At 36.4% G+C, this 15,121-nt stretch overlaps 1 protein-coding gene across 8 annotated transcripts in view; it reads right to left on the bottom strand.

The window, feature by feature from the left end:
- The window catches only part of ERBIN (erbb2 interacting protein), a 196,204-nt gene that overhangs the window by 57,443 nt on the left and 123,640 nt on the right, over positions 1-15,121 (bottom strand). For all 8 annotated transcript variants that reach the window (XM_037801905.1, XM_037801906.1, XM_037801904.1 and 5 more), the window contains exon 5: positions 2,489-2,567. In XM_037801905.1, coding sequence (XP_037657833.1) covers positions 2,489-2,567 — 79 coding nt within the window. The remainder of the gene's footprint in view (positions 1-2,488; positions 2,568-15,121) is intronic.

Here is a 15,121-nt window from a genome sequence, read left to right as displayed (position 1 = left end):
CTCTTTCAGTGTTTATATCTTTATTTCTTTCTAAAAAAGAAAGTAAGGAAGTATTATCTCAGTAATATAAAATCTTGCCCAAATAGTCAACTACGAATGAGCTACAATATGAAGAAACGTATTTAGGACTTAACTATGAAGTCAGCAGGCACTCTTCAAATCCACCTTATCTAACATCTAAAAACTTCAAGTTTTTAATCAATCCAATGGACTAGATCAGCGATTTTAAACCATAACAATATTCACATTTTGGGCTGGATAATTCCATGCTGGGAAGTGGTAGTCTCGTGATTGTAGGATATTTAACAGCATCCCTGACCTCTACCAACTAGATGGCATTAGCATTCCTCCACTCCCAGGTGGTGACAACCAAAAATGTCTCCAGGAATTGCAAATCATCCCCAGTTGAGAACTGCTGAGTCTAGATTATTTTTTATCTCAACTATTGGCCCTTAAATGATCAAATAAAGATGACACAGAATTTTATACGGAGTAAATCAGAAAAAATAACATAAAAAGCTGAATGACATTTTAAGGCCATATGAAAATCTACATGTGTTAATTTTACTACTACTTTCTCTGGCTTATGAAATATATCACAGATTTAGAACTTGATGCTAGAGCAATAAGATCAAAGGAAGAGAATATGCACCATCTTTAATTGTTCATCCTGGATTTTAACAAATAGAAAGTCCCCTTTGAAGCAAGACAGATCAATCTTTGACTCATTTTTTTTTTTCCCTACCTCATATTCCTTCATATTCCACAGCAGGTACAGCAAGTCATGTTACAAAAATCTCATCAAGACAGCATAATATGTAAAAGCTTATGCTTTACTCTATTAATATTTCTGTTCAACATTCCATTTTTGCAAAACTTAACAGCTCTAGTGCCAGCAAAGCTTTCTGTTTATAGCCATCATAAAAGATCATATATAACTTCCTGTATATGCTGACACCAATCACATGATTTTCAGGTTAAGAGTGGCATGCATCTTAGTTGTAGATGAAGACGTTTTTATATTGTGCAAATAACATTGAGCAAGGAGACTTGGATTCTAGTCTCATTTCTGACATTATGTGTAATATCTCAATTTTCACAACAGTAAACTAAAGGTTTAAGAGAGATTATGTAAAAGATTACTGTTTTACTCTAAAATTGAGATTTTTTTTACAGATTCAAGATTGATACAAATGGTCCATTAATATATGTATTATTTTACTACTGGTTGAAGGTTGTTTTATTATTAAAATAGTCTATAATGCCTACAGCAAATCAGGCCAAAGGGTAAAGGATGACACTAACTGTGTTTTAAAACTTCAACTTCTGCGTGAGACCAAACGAAGAGATGTTTATTTGGTGTCGGATATGTATCTTCCACAGCACACTAAATAATTTAACTTGTACGGTCAGTTTATTCAACCACCATAATTACATGGAACTTTGAATAGGAAGTGAGATCTGGTAGGTTTGTACAGGTTAGCATGAAATAGTGATACATCCCAAAGTAATCTGGGCAGAGAATAAAAATATATATGCAGGGCCACCCTGAGGAGCTAGGGGAAAATGCGGAAATGCTGGACATCTCCACCTGGGTTATTATTGATATTCTACAAACAATAAGGACTCACAATTTGGTATGCCGAGCCCTCAATCTCAGGGCTTGCCCTTATGAAGCTTGTTATTGCAAAGGAGAGGCTAAGCCTACTTATAAGGGTGCCGAAGAGTCTCCCCCAAAGTACCTCTTTGTTGCTCGATGTGGCCCTCTCCCTCTCTAGTTAAGCCAACTTGGCAGGTGAATTCACTGCCCTCCCCCCTACATGGGACCTGACTCCCAGGGATGTAAATCTCCCTGGCAATGCAGGATATGACTCCCAGGGATGAATCTGGACCTGGCATCATGGGATTGAGAACATTTTATTGACCAAAAAGGGGAAGCAAAAATGAAACAAAATAAAGTTTCAGTAGCTGAGAGATTTCAAATGGAGTCAAAAGGTCACTCTGGAGGGCATTCTTATGCAATACATAGGTATCCCTTTTTAGGTTTTAGTGTATTGGAATAGCTAGAAGGAAATACCTGAAACTATCAAACTACAACCCAGTAGCCTTGATTCTTGAAGACGATTCTATAACTATGTAGCTTACATAGGGTGACGGTGTGATTGTGAAAACCTTGTGGCTCACACTCCCTTTGTCTAGTGTATGGATGGATGAGTAGAAAAATGGGGATAAAAACTAAATGAAAAATAGGGTGGGATGGGGGGATGATTCAGGTATTCTTTTTTACTTTTATTTTTTATTCTTATTTTTATTGTTTCTGATGCAAGGAAAATGTTCAAAAATTGATTGGGGTGATAAATGCACAACTATATGATGGTACTGTGAACAGTTGATTGTACACCAAGGATGATTGTACGGTATGTGACTACATCTCAATACAGCTGAATTTTAAAAAAATAGCCTACAATGCAAACAAAGAAGAACTTACTTGGAAATAGGGTTTACACTGGCCTCCACAATGGTCAAAACTTTACAATTTTTTATATTTTCTGGAAACTCCTGTATACCTACAAAATGAAGATACAAACACTAATCAAATTAAAATAATCTATTCCTGGAGATAAAATAACATTAATAATAGCTGATGTATACTTTGCAGGTTATAATTACCTATCAGGTAAGCAGGAACTAGAAAAACATACCAAAACCACCGTGAACCAAACAGAATCACCTCCACATTAATTTCTCTTTGCTCTTTCATTTTTTCTTCTTTTTGCCTCTTTATAACTACTAATTACTTTCAATAGTTTTACATTTCTTTTCTTTTTTTAGTGGTTCTAAAAATTAGTGCCTTCTCTATGTGATGATGTGCAGGACACAAAATGCAGAAGATCTGACTTACATAAAAAAGAAGCATTACTTTTTAAATGCTGGGCTCCAGATTGGCTGTCTCCATATATATATATATTTTTTTATTCATTTAGCTAACAAACCCGAAAGCAAAGCTGCACATAGAAGAGGTCAAAAATCTGCATCAGATATTCCAACAAATGAAATCTTAAAAGTAATTTCTTCAAGGTAGTCTTGTCTACCCATAAAATAATGAAACATTTTTCTATTTCCTGTATCTATCTTCCTATTTTTCCCTATCTTTATTTACATTTTGCTCATTCATCAACATTTTTACTTCATATATTAGTGTGGTTTGATCACAATATAGTAACTGCTTAAGGAATGTGGTAGAATGTAGGGCTACACAAAGTGACTTTTGAACACCATGATGGAAAAAATTCAATATATTTACTAGAAATTTGAGCATTAGAGAGTTAATAACTTTTTAAATATTCCAAAAATAATCAATTTTTATGTATTCTATGTTTATAACAACCATTCCTACTCTAACATGATGTGATTATGTAACATGGTTGTCACAAAAGGATAATTTTAGCCCCTTTCAACTTTGTCACTCTATGATCCTAAGTGGGCAGGTTTACCACATTGCCATATATAGAATTTCAGGAAAAATGATGAAATAAATTTTAATGAATGCAAATGAATGCTGTAAAATCACCAACTAGCAAATACCACAATGCAAATTATTTCATTCAAGACTCATCAATGGATGCTAAAATTTGTAAGAAAAAGTATAATGAGTAAAAGGATATTTATATAGTCTCAAAGTTCCTCTTCACAAGATAATTATTAATTTATAAGAGGAAAAAAGCAACTTTATAGCGAAGAAATCTGACCAGCACCACCTCAACAACTTGCTTTCAAGTTAACACCACCAGTAAACATTATTACCATGTGGAACCTAAGAGAGGCACTGAGAAGTGATGCAACATCATTTCTGTGGTATCTTGCCAAAAACACATAATGTGAATTTAATCATAAACAAGCACCAGATAAACTCCCATTGATGAAAATTCCACAAAATAATTGGCCAATACTCTTCAAAAGTGTCAAGGTCAAAGCCCCATAGTAACTGCAAAGAAAATGTCAGAGAATATGCAAGCACATAAAGAAAGAAATCAGAGTACAGGTTGCTGGTGGGTGCAGTGGGAGGGAGGGGTGGGGAGGAATGGGGAGTTGATTCATAATGGGTGCATGGTTTCTGTTTGGGGAGATGAGCAAGTTTTAGCAATGGAAAATGATCAAGGTACCACAACATTGTCAACATGACTAATCCCACTGAATGGTATGTTCAGGAATGTCTGAGATGGGAAAGTTTATGTTGTATAAATGTCGAAAGAAAGAAAGAGAAAGTAGAGGAGGGAGGGAGGGAGGGAGGCAGGATGGGTTAAGGTAAAAAAAAAAAAATACAAAGACCAATTAAGGAACTGCCTAGATTAGAAGAGACCCAAGAGACCTGACAACCATATGCAACATGTGATCCTAGATAAGATCCTGAAGGAGGTAAAAAAAAAAAAAGGCTATTATTAGGACAACTGACCAAGTCTGAACAAAGTCTATAGATTATTTGGGGGGGGGGGGTGCGGTTTGAAGGGGATACAGGAAATCTATCAATGTTTTAATTCTGACATATCAAAATGAAAGTCGGAAAATTTAAAAATTAAAAAAAAGTTACAAAAATACACTTTCTTTTGAAGATCAAAATTTTTTCTCAGGGTGGAGAACAATTTTATTTGTCTAATATTTCGAAGATGCTAACAAAAGATTTATACTGTTGGAGCTACTTAATATTTGTGGATGCTTTGCTATTTACTCCAAAAATAGAGTAGGAGCATGTTGGAAGTAATATAGCTTATTTTAGATTTGTTTTTTCTTATTCCTTTGTTTTGGTTTCATTTGAAATGTTTTTTTAATGCCTTTTAAAAAATTTTTTTGATAAAGTTAATTAAAAAAAAAAATGAAAAAAACTATGCAGAGCCCCAGGAGCTGGGGGAAAAAGCAGAGGTGTTGGGCTTCCTCACCTGGATGGTTGCTGATGTTTTCACAAACACTGAGGACTGGTGGTTTGATGTGCCAAACCCTCTTATCATGGGACTTGCCCTTAAGAAGCCTGTTACTGCAAAGAAGAGGCTAGGCCTGCTTATAATTATGTTTAAGAGTCTCCCCCTGAATCCCTCTTTGTTGCTCAGATGTGGCCCTCTCTCTCTAGCTAAGCGAACTTTGTGGGTGAAATCACTGCCCTCCTCCCACGTGGGATCTGACATCCAGAGGTTTTAAATCTCCATGGTAACGCAAAATATGATTCCCAGGGAGGAATCTGGGACCCAGCATCATGGGATGGAGAACATCTTCTTGACCAAAAGAAGGATATGAAATGAAATGAAATAAAGTTTCAGTGGGAGAGATTCCAAATGGAGATGAGAGGTCACTCTGGTGGACACTCTTACACACTATATAGATAACTCTTTCTAGATTTTAATGAACAGCTAGTAGCAAATACCTGAAACTATCAAACTACAACCCAACAACCTTGAATCGTGAAGACTACTGTACAACAATGTAGCTCACAATGTGATTGAGAAAGCCTTGTGGCTCACACTCCCCTTTATCCAGTGTATGGATGGATGAGTAGAAAAATGGGGGCAAAAAACTAAAGGAAAAATAGGGTGGGGGGGATGATTTAGGTCTTCTTTTTTTACTCTTTTTTATTTTTATTTTCACTTTTTCTGGTACAAGGAAAATGTTCAAAAAATAGATAAGGGTGATGAATGGACTACTATATGATGGTAATGTGAACAACTGATTGTATACCTTGGATGACTGTATGGTGTGTGAATAAATCTTAATAAAAGTAAATAAATTTTTAACTGGTAAAAATTAATTCACCATGAAATACCACTTTACACCCATTAGGATGGCTATAACAATAAATAAAAACATGGAGAATAAGTACTGGTAATGATGTGGTGACCCTCATATATTACTAGTGGAAATTTAAAATGATACAGCCTCTTTGAAAAAACACTTTGGCAGTTCCTTAATAAGTTACATAGAATTACCATGATCCAGCAATTCTACTCCAAGGTGTATTCCCAAAAGAAATGAAAACACATGTGCACAGAAAAAAAATGTACATGAATATTTATAATAACACTATTCACTATAGCCAAAAGGCAGAAACAGTCCAAATGTCCATCAACTGTTGAATGGCTAAACATATACCATACACATACAATGGAATATTAAAAGGAAATACTGACACATACAACATGGATGAATCTATGAAAGAAGCCAGACACAAAAGTTTACATGTTATATGATCCCATTTATATGACATATTCAAAATAGGCAAATTCATAAAAACAGAAAGCTGATTAGTGGTTGCCAAAGAGTGAGGGAGAGAGGGAGGGAAATGAGGAATGACTGCTTAATGTTATGGGGTTTCCTTTTAAGGTGGTGAAAATGTTTTGGAACTAGATAGTAGGGATGATGATTCAACATCATGAATGCCCTAAATGCCATGATTTTTATAGTACAAAATGGCTAACAAGGTGAATTTTATGTTATGTGAATATAACAAGAATGTAAAAAATTGTGTTCAATATACAATCCAGATGGTACATATAGAATATATATGACAATTGCTTAAAGAAAAGGCAGTAGTCTAAAAAGAACAATCCTGTCTTTCTTGCATACAGACAGACTGAATATAAACAATTTGTGATAGTATAAATAACCAAGCACAACAATCTCTCTAAACAGCAAATATAAATACAGGCCATTTTTTATCTTGCTTCCAGCATCTAACATAGTACTTGTATGGTAGTTACTTACTAAGGAATGAATGAGTGAATGAAAGAAATAATCGAGAAAAAGACAACAATAAATAAAGTGTATCTTCCTTTTGTTATTCACAAAAGCAATTACAACCATAAGCTCAACATTATATATTTTATCATAAAAATCTGGATAACTAGTATTGTTCTGATGTGATTCTCTTGTGATTGTTTTAAATATATTGCCAACTCATTCAATGCAGCATGAAGGTTTTGTAAGAAAACAATGATTTTGAATCTGATAACAGTTCAACTTGTCTCATAGCTCACTACAAATGAGAAATCCTTGTACAAAACAACACTGAAAAAATGGTATCATGCTCTGGAAAGCTTCTCAGTAAATCATTTGAAGCAAAAACTGAAATACTTTAAATGTTTTTATACCTATTTTGAATGATAAATTTGTATTTAAAATACTTTTAAATAAATTCCACCATATTATAGTTGACAAGAATTAGGAAGTGTTTATAATGAAATCATACTCTTCTAGCACTTAAACAGTAGCTTTTAGAAAGTCTAGAAATTTCTATTGTATTAGAATTTTTCTATTGTCTTTCAATAGTTTATCCTGGGGGAAGGGTAAAGTGGAGAAGGGAGTAAAAGGTAATGTTCTAACAAATAGCCCAATTGAAAAATAGGCCAAGAACCTGAATAGATATTTTTCCAAAGAAGATATACAAATGGCTAGTAAGAAACGAAAAGGTGCTCAACATCATTGGACATCAAGTAAATAGGCAAATGCCACTTTATGTCACTATGATGGCTATTGTTTAAAAACAAACCAAAAAAAAAAAAAAAAAAAAATATTATTGGCAAGCATGAGGAGAAACTGAAACCCTAATAAGTTGTTGGCAAGGTTGTAAAATGGTACAGCCTTGTGAAAATCAGTTCAGTAGTTCCTCAGAAAGCTAAATATAGAATCGCCATATGAGAGTGACATCATCAACATGGTGACATAAGACATCCCCTGAAAAAGTTTTCGCAGAGATTTACTGAATGAAAGGACAAATCCTATTTGCTTAGAACTCTAGAAAATGGTAGAGATGGGAGAAGAAGTCAACAAATGCTGAATCAATGAAACAAAAAAATACCAGGGAGGAAAATTCCATCCTAGACCACTGGTGGGTTCCAATTCCTCACCCCCTTACTCGGTCCTATGCAGTTTGGGAGTTGCACAAGGCAAGCACATACTGGGTCCCTCCCACCACAGACAGAAATTGTAGAGGGACTCACAGCAAAGAGTTAGAACTTCATGCATAGCCAGGCATAAGGACCTAGGTCCACAGAGATCTACAGCAAAACACAAGCCTCTGAGATGTACAGCATATAAAAGGGCCTCTGGGGAGGGGGTGAAGGAAGGCAAAGACTGCAACAGAAATGCTGGCAAGAACTGTTGTGCCCTCAACTCAAGCCAGTTTCTGTTGGCTGGACCACCTAAAGGCAAAATCGACTTTTCTAAAGTCACCCATCTTTCTGGATTGACCCCATATGGCTCCCCAGGATGGGGCACACCAACAGGAAAGAAATCAGAACAGAGAAGTCTCACAGGAAGAAAAAAAAAAGGGGGGGGGGGGTGGGTTTAAACTGAACTGCTGTAAGACAGGTCAGGTCCCAAAACTGAAAATGTAAGAAAAACAGGGCACCAAGTGAGGGGAAAAAATTTAAACAAATCATAGGAGCTGAGGAGAAAAGTGTGCACAAAAACAAACAAAACAGATTGAGATTATAGGAGAATAAAGAAAGGAAAGGAAGCTCTCTCCTGGAGTTGAAACAATTGCACATAAAGTGCAATCTTAAAAATTGTAATGCATATCCAGGGCAAGAATCAAATGAAGAGTTGAAAAAATCTGATCTTAAGTTAAACAGGGGCTATTCTAAAGGTCAAGAATATAAGTTAGACCAAGGGTGGAAGAGTCTTACCACAAAGCCAATCAACAATAAAACCCTCGACAAGAGGGAGAAATTGACCCTTAGGGTTAACACATAAGATAATCAGATGCTTTGACATCACCAAAAACCTACAAGCCATGCTAAGAAACAGGAAGAAATGGCGCAGTCAAGGGAACAAATTGAAAATTTCAGATAAGACTTAGAAGTTGGAACAAGTAATCAAGGTTGTTCACACAAATCTCTTAAATCAGTTCAAGGAGATAAAGGATGTTAAGAAGACAATGTATGAGCATAAAGAAGAATGTGAAAGTATAAAAACAAACATAACAGAAATTACGGGGAAAAAAGACACAATAGTAGAGATTAAAAATACAATAGAGACATACACCAGCAGATCTGAGGAGGCAGAAGAGAGACTCAGAACTACAAGACAGGACAGTCAAAACCATGGAGTCGAAGAACAGAGAGAAAAGAACAGAAAAAAACAGAGCAGAGTCACGGGGATTTGAGTGACAATATGAAGCACATAACCATATGAGCCAGTGTCCCAGAAGGAGAAGGAAAAGGGGAAAGAAAGAATGTTTGAGGAAGTAATGGCCCAAAATTTCTCAACTCTTATGAAAGACACAAATAAACATGTCCAAGAAATGCAATCTGAAGAAGGATTAATACAATCCTGCTTAAATTCTTCCAAAAAATTGAAGAGGGAACACTACCTATCTCATTCTATGAAGTCAGCAACACTGTAATACCAAACCCTGATAAAGAGACTATAAGAAATCTACAGACCAATCTCTCTAATGAATATAGATGCAAAAATTGTCAATGAAACAATTATAAATAGAAGTCAATAGCACAATAAAAGATTTATACACCATGACAAGTAGGTTTTATTCCAGGAATGCAAGGGTGATTCAACACAATAAAATTAATAGATGTAATACACCACATTAACAAATCAAAAGGGAAAAACCACAAAATCATTTCAATTTCACAAAATTCAGCATCACTTCTTGATAAAAACACTTTGAAAGGGAGGAATCAAAGGACATTTCCACAACATGATTAAGGGCATATATGAAAAACTCACAGCTAACATTGAACTCAACAGTGGGAGAATGAAAGCTTTCCCTCTAAGATCGGGAACAAGACAAAGATGTTCAGTGTCACCACTGTTATTCTACATTGTGCTTGAAGTTTTGGCTAGAGCAATTAGGTAAGAAAAAGAAATAAAAAGCATCAAAATCAGAGAGGAAGAAGTAAAACACTATTTGCAGATGACATGATGATGTATTTAAGAAGTCCCCCCAAAATATGACAAAGCTACTAGACCTAATAAACAAGTTCAGCAAAGTGCTGGGATATATGACCAATAGGCAAAAATGGGAAGTTTCTATACACTAGTAATGAGCTATCTGAGGAGAACATCAAGAAAAAAATTCCATGTATCACAGCAAATAAAAGAATCAAATATATAGGAATAAACTTAATCAAAGATGTAAAGGAACTGTAAACAATAAATTACAAAACACTGCTAAAAGAAATAAAAGACCTAAATACATGGAAAAACATTCCTTCTTCATGGACTGGAAGACTAAATGTCATTAAGATATCAACTTCTACCCAAATTTGTCTAGAGATTCAATACAACACCAATCAAAATTCTAACAGACTACTTTGAAGAAATGGAAAAGCTAATTATTAATTTTATTTGGAAGGGTAAGGGGCCTCAAATAGCCAAAAACATCTTGAAAAAGAAGAATGAAATGGGAGGACACACGATTCCTGACTTTAAAATCAATGGATTTGAATTGAGAGGTCAGAAATAGACCTTCAGATCTATGGTCAAATGATTTTTAATAAGGCTCCCAAGTCCACTCAACTGGGACAGAACAGTCTATTCAATAAATGGTGTTGGGAGGTGGGGCAAGATGGCAGAGTGGTGAGGTGTAGGTTTTAATTACACCTCAGGGCAGTAGGTAGAAAGTGAGGAACTGTGTGGAATGGACACCGCAGAGCAATTTGACTCTGAGCATACTTCATACAACAGGCACGAAGGCATGGAACAGCTGAGATCAGCGAAATCTGTAAGTTCTTGTGGCCAGGGGACCTCCCTTCCAGGCTCAGTCCCATGGGAGGAGGGGCCGTCAGTGCTGGGAATGAGGAGGGAGAACTGAAGTTGCAGCTCTGATTGAAAACTCAGACTGCTGATCGAAACTCCAAACATAGACAGACTGAGACCAGACACATGAGAATCTGGGAGCAGTCAGCCTGGCAGAGAGGAGACAGGGCTAGCAAAAACAGCAAAAACAGCAAAAAAAAAAAAAAAAAAAAACCAAAATTAAAAACAGAGACTTCTTGGAATTCTGGTGAATACAAAACAGAGAAGGGCAGGGCACAAACAGAATCAGGCTCATAGGCAAATCCAGAGGGCGAGGTCTCTTGTCTGAAGAGCTGGTTTCTATGCTTTCTTGATTGTTCCTTAATGGCCCTATTCTCCTTGTCTCTTAGCATTTCAATAGCCCACTAGATCTGCAAGGAGAGCCCTTCTCTTTCTTTTTCTTTTTTTTTTTTTTTCTTGCCTTTTTCTCTTTTTCTAAAACAATTACTCTAAGAAGCCCATTACAGAAAGCCTCAAAGACTAGCAATTTGGGCCCAGGTAAAAGCAGAGCTAAGATAGCTCTGAGAGACAAAGGAATAAGTCTAGTGGCTGAGAAAATTCGCTAAACACCACAACTTCCCGAGAAAAGGGCAGGCGTCCCCTTACAGCCATCCTCCCAGAGGGCTGGAAATGCTCCTGCCCCATGCCAGCACCATAGCCCAGAGCTGCCCCAAACAACTCAGTGTGACAGGAAGTGTTTCCAACAACACATGCATACACCACAATATCAGGCGTGTAACGCCCACCCCCAGCTAACTGTCCCAGAGCTGGGAAGACAGAGCTGTGTGAAAAGAGGGAAATTAACATGCCCCATTCAGCCATCCTTTCAGCAGACTTGGAACACTCCTACATGGCCCTGTGGCCCAGAACTTCCCTAGGGGGATGGCGCTCACCTGTGACGTAGCACAGTCTTCCCTGAGCAGAGGACCTAGGAGGGCACGGCTTGGAAGAGGGACCCACTCGCAAGTCCCAGGCACCATACACCAATACCAAGGACTTGTGAGTCAGTGGCAGAGACAAACTGTGGTGAGACTGAACTGAAGGATTAGACTACTGCAACAGCTTTACATCTGCAGGAACGCCTGGGAGATTTGATTATTAAAGCTGCCCCCCAAAACTACTCAGACACGCCCCACATTCAGGGCAGGCAGCACCAACTACACATGCAAACTTGGTGCACAAACTGGACCCCACAAGACTCACACCCCAACTCACCACAAAGACAAAGTTGGGGAGAATTGACTTGAGGGGAATAGGTGGCTCGCGGACGCCACCTGCTGGTTAGTTGGAGAAAGTGTATGCCATCAAGCTGTAGATCTGACAAATTACAGATAACTGTTTGAATCAGCCTACATATCCCAAAAGAACCCTATCAAGTTAAGCAATGCGAAGAGGCCAATAACAACAGAAAATTTTAAACATTTGAAAAAAACCAGATGATATGGATAACCCAAACCCCCAAATCAAAACATCAGAGGAGACACAATACTTGGAGCAATTAATCAAAGAACTAAAGACAAACAATGAGAGCATGGCACAGGATATAAAGGACATGAAGAAGACCCTGGAAGAGCATAAAGAAGAAATTACAAGAGTACATTAAAAAATGAGACTATCTTATGGAAATAAAAGAAACTGCCAAACAAATTAAAAAGATTCTGGATATTCATGATACAAGACTAGAGGAAACTGAACAGGGAATCAGTGACCTCGAGGACGACAGAACAGAAAATGAAAGAACAAAAGAAAGAATGGGGGGAAAATGAAAAAATCAAAATGGACCTCAGGGATATGACAGATAACATAAAACGTCCAAATGTAAGACTCATTGATGTTCCAGAAGGGGAAGAGAAGGGTAAAGGTCTAGGAAGAGTATTCAAAGAAATTGTTGGGAAAAACTTCCCAAAGCTTCTAAACACCATAAATACAAGAATCATAAATGCCCAGTGAACTCCAAATAGAATAAATCCAAATAAACCCACTCTGAGGCATATTCTGATCACACTGTCAAATACGGAAGAGAAGAAGCAAGTTCTGAAAGCAACAAGAGAAAAGCAATTCACCACTTACAAAGGAAACAGCATTAAGACTAAGTAGTGACTACTCAGCAGCCACCATGGAGGCGAGAAGGCAGTGGCATGACATATTTAAAATTCTGAGAGATAAAAATTGCCAACCAAGAATTCTTTACCCAACAAAGCTCTCCTTCAAATATGAGGGAGAGCTTAAATTTTTCACAGACAAATGCTGAGAGAATTTGCTAACAAGAGACCTGCCATACCTGAGTTACTAAAGGGAGCCCAACCGACAGAGAAACAAAGAAAGTAGAGAGAGATACAAAGGTTCAGTACTAAAAAGATTCAGTATGGGTACATTAAAGGACATTAAGAGAGAGGGAGAAAAAATATATCTGACAAACATAAACCAAAGGATAGAATGGCTGATTCAAGAAATACTTTCACAGTAATAACATTGTATGTAAATGGATTAAATCCCCCAATTAAAAGACCTAGATTGACAGAATGGATCCAAAAAAATGAACCATCAATATGTTGCATCTTAGATACAGGGACACAAAGAAGTTGAAAGTGAAAGGATGGAAAAAAAAATACTTCATGCAAGCTAAAGCCAAAAGAAAGCAGGAATAGCAATATTAATCTCAGATAAAATAGACTTTAAAGGCAAGGATGTTATGAGAGACAAAGAAGGCCACTACATACTAATAAAAGGAGCAATTGAATAAGGAGAAATAACAATCATAAACGTTTATGCATCCAATCAAGGTGCCACGAAAAACATGAGACAAACACTGGCAAAACTAAAGGAAGCAATGGATATTTCCACAATAATTGTGGGAGACCTCAACACATCACTCTCTCCTATAGATAGATCAACCAGACAGAAGACCAATAAGGAAACTGAAAACCTATACAATCTGATAAACGAATTGGATTTAACAGGCATATATAGAACGTGACATCCCAAATCACCAAGATACACATTCTTCCCTAGTGCTCACAGAACTTTCTCCAGAACAGATCATATGCTGGGACATAAAACAAGCCTCAATAAATTTAAAAAAATTGAAATCATTCAAAGCACAATCTCTGACTACAGTGGAATACAATTAGAAGTCAATAACCATCAGAGACTTAGAAAATTCACAAATACCTGGAGGTTAAACAACACGCTCCTAAACAATCAGTGGGTTCAAGAAGAAATAGCAAGAGAAATTGCTAAATATATAGAGACAAATGAAAATGAGAACACAACATATCTAATCCTATATAATAATAATGTAGATTATTATTATAATAATAATGCATAATAATGTAGATTACAAGGGGTGACAGTGTGATGTGAAGGCCTTGTGGATCACACTCCCTTTGTATAGTGTAGAAAAGTGGGGACAAAAACTACATGACAAACAGGGTGGGATGCGGGGGATGGTTTGGGTGTTCTTTTTTTACTTTATTTTTTATTCTTATTCTGATTCTTTATGATGAAAAGAAAATATTTAGAAATAGATTGTGGTGATGGATGCATAACTATATGATTGTACTGTGAACAGTTGATTGTATGCCATGGATGACTGTATGGTATGTGAATATATTTCAATACAACAATTAAAAAAAAAAAAGATGAAATGAGAGGGAGGAGGTATAACTGAGAAATTAGGATTTAACACATGACAGTGACTACTGAATTATTACACAGATATTTCTTTTTATTGTCTAGTGTTTTAGAATAACCAGAAGGAAGTACCCAGAGGTATTGAACTGTAAACCAGCAGCCCTGATCTTTGATAATGATTGTATAACTAAATAGCAAACAAACAAACAAAAAAAAACAAACAAACAAAAAAACAGTTGCCCTTGTTTGCATGGATCTACTTCTGGATGTTTTGTTCTGTTTCACTGATCTATATATTGATCTCTGACATACTGCACTGTCTTAGTTAACCTACCTCTATTGAAAGTCTTAAAATCGGGTAGAGCGCAACATTAGTGGTCAACAAAAGGGAGAAGCACGGGGTATGGGATCTTTGGTGTCGTCTTTTTTCTTTTTATTTCTTTTCCTGGAGTAATGCAAATGTTCTAAATATGATCATGGTGATGAATACACAAATACGTGATGACAACGTGAACCACTGACTGTATACTTTGGTTGGACTATGGTTTGTGAATATATCTCAATCAAGTTACATTAAAAAAAAAAGAACAATCATGCATTAAATACAAGATTTCCATATATGACCTTATTATTAATACCTCACATTGGTGTGGAGCATTTACTACAGTTGATGATAGCACATTTTTAT

This window comes from Choloepus didactylus, chromosome 13 (genome assembly GCF_015220235.1).
Source record: "Choloepus didactylus isolate mChoDid1 chromosome 13, mChoDid1.pri, whole genome shotgun sequence".
Lineage (NCBI taxonomy): Eukaryota > Metazoa > Chordata > Mammalia > Pilosa > Megalonychidae > Choloepus > Choloepus didactylus.
This window is presented reverse-complemented; position numbering and strand designations above follow the sequence as displayed.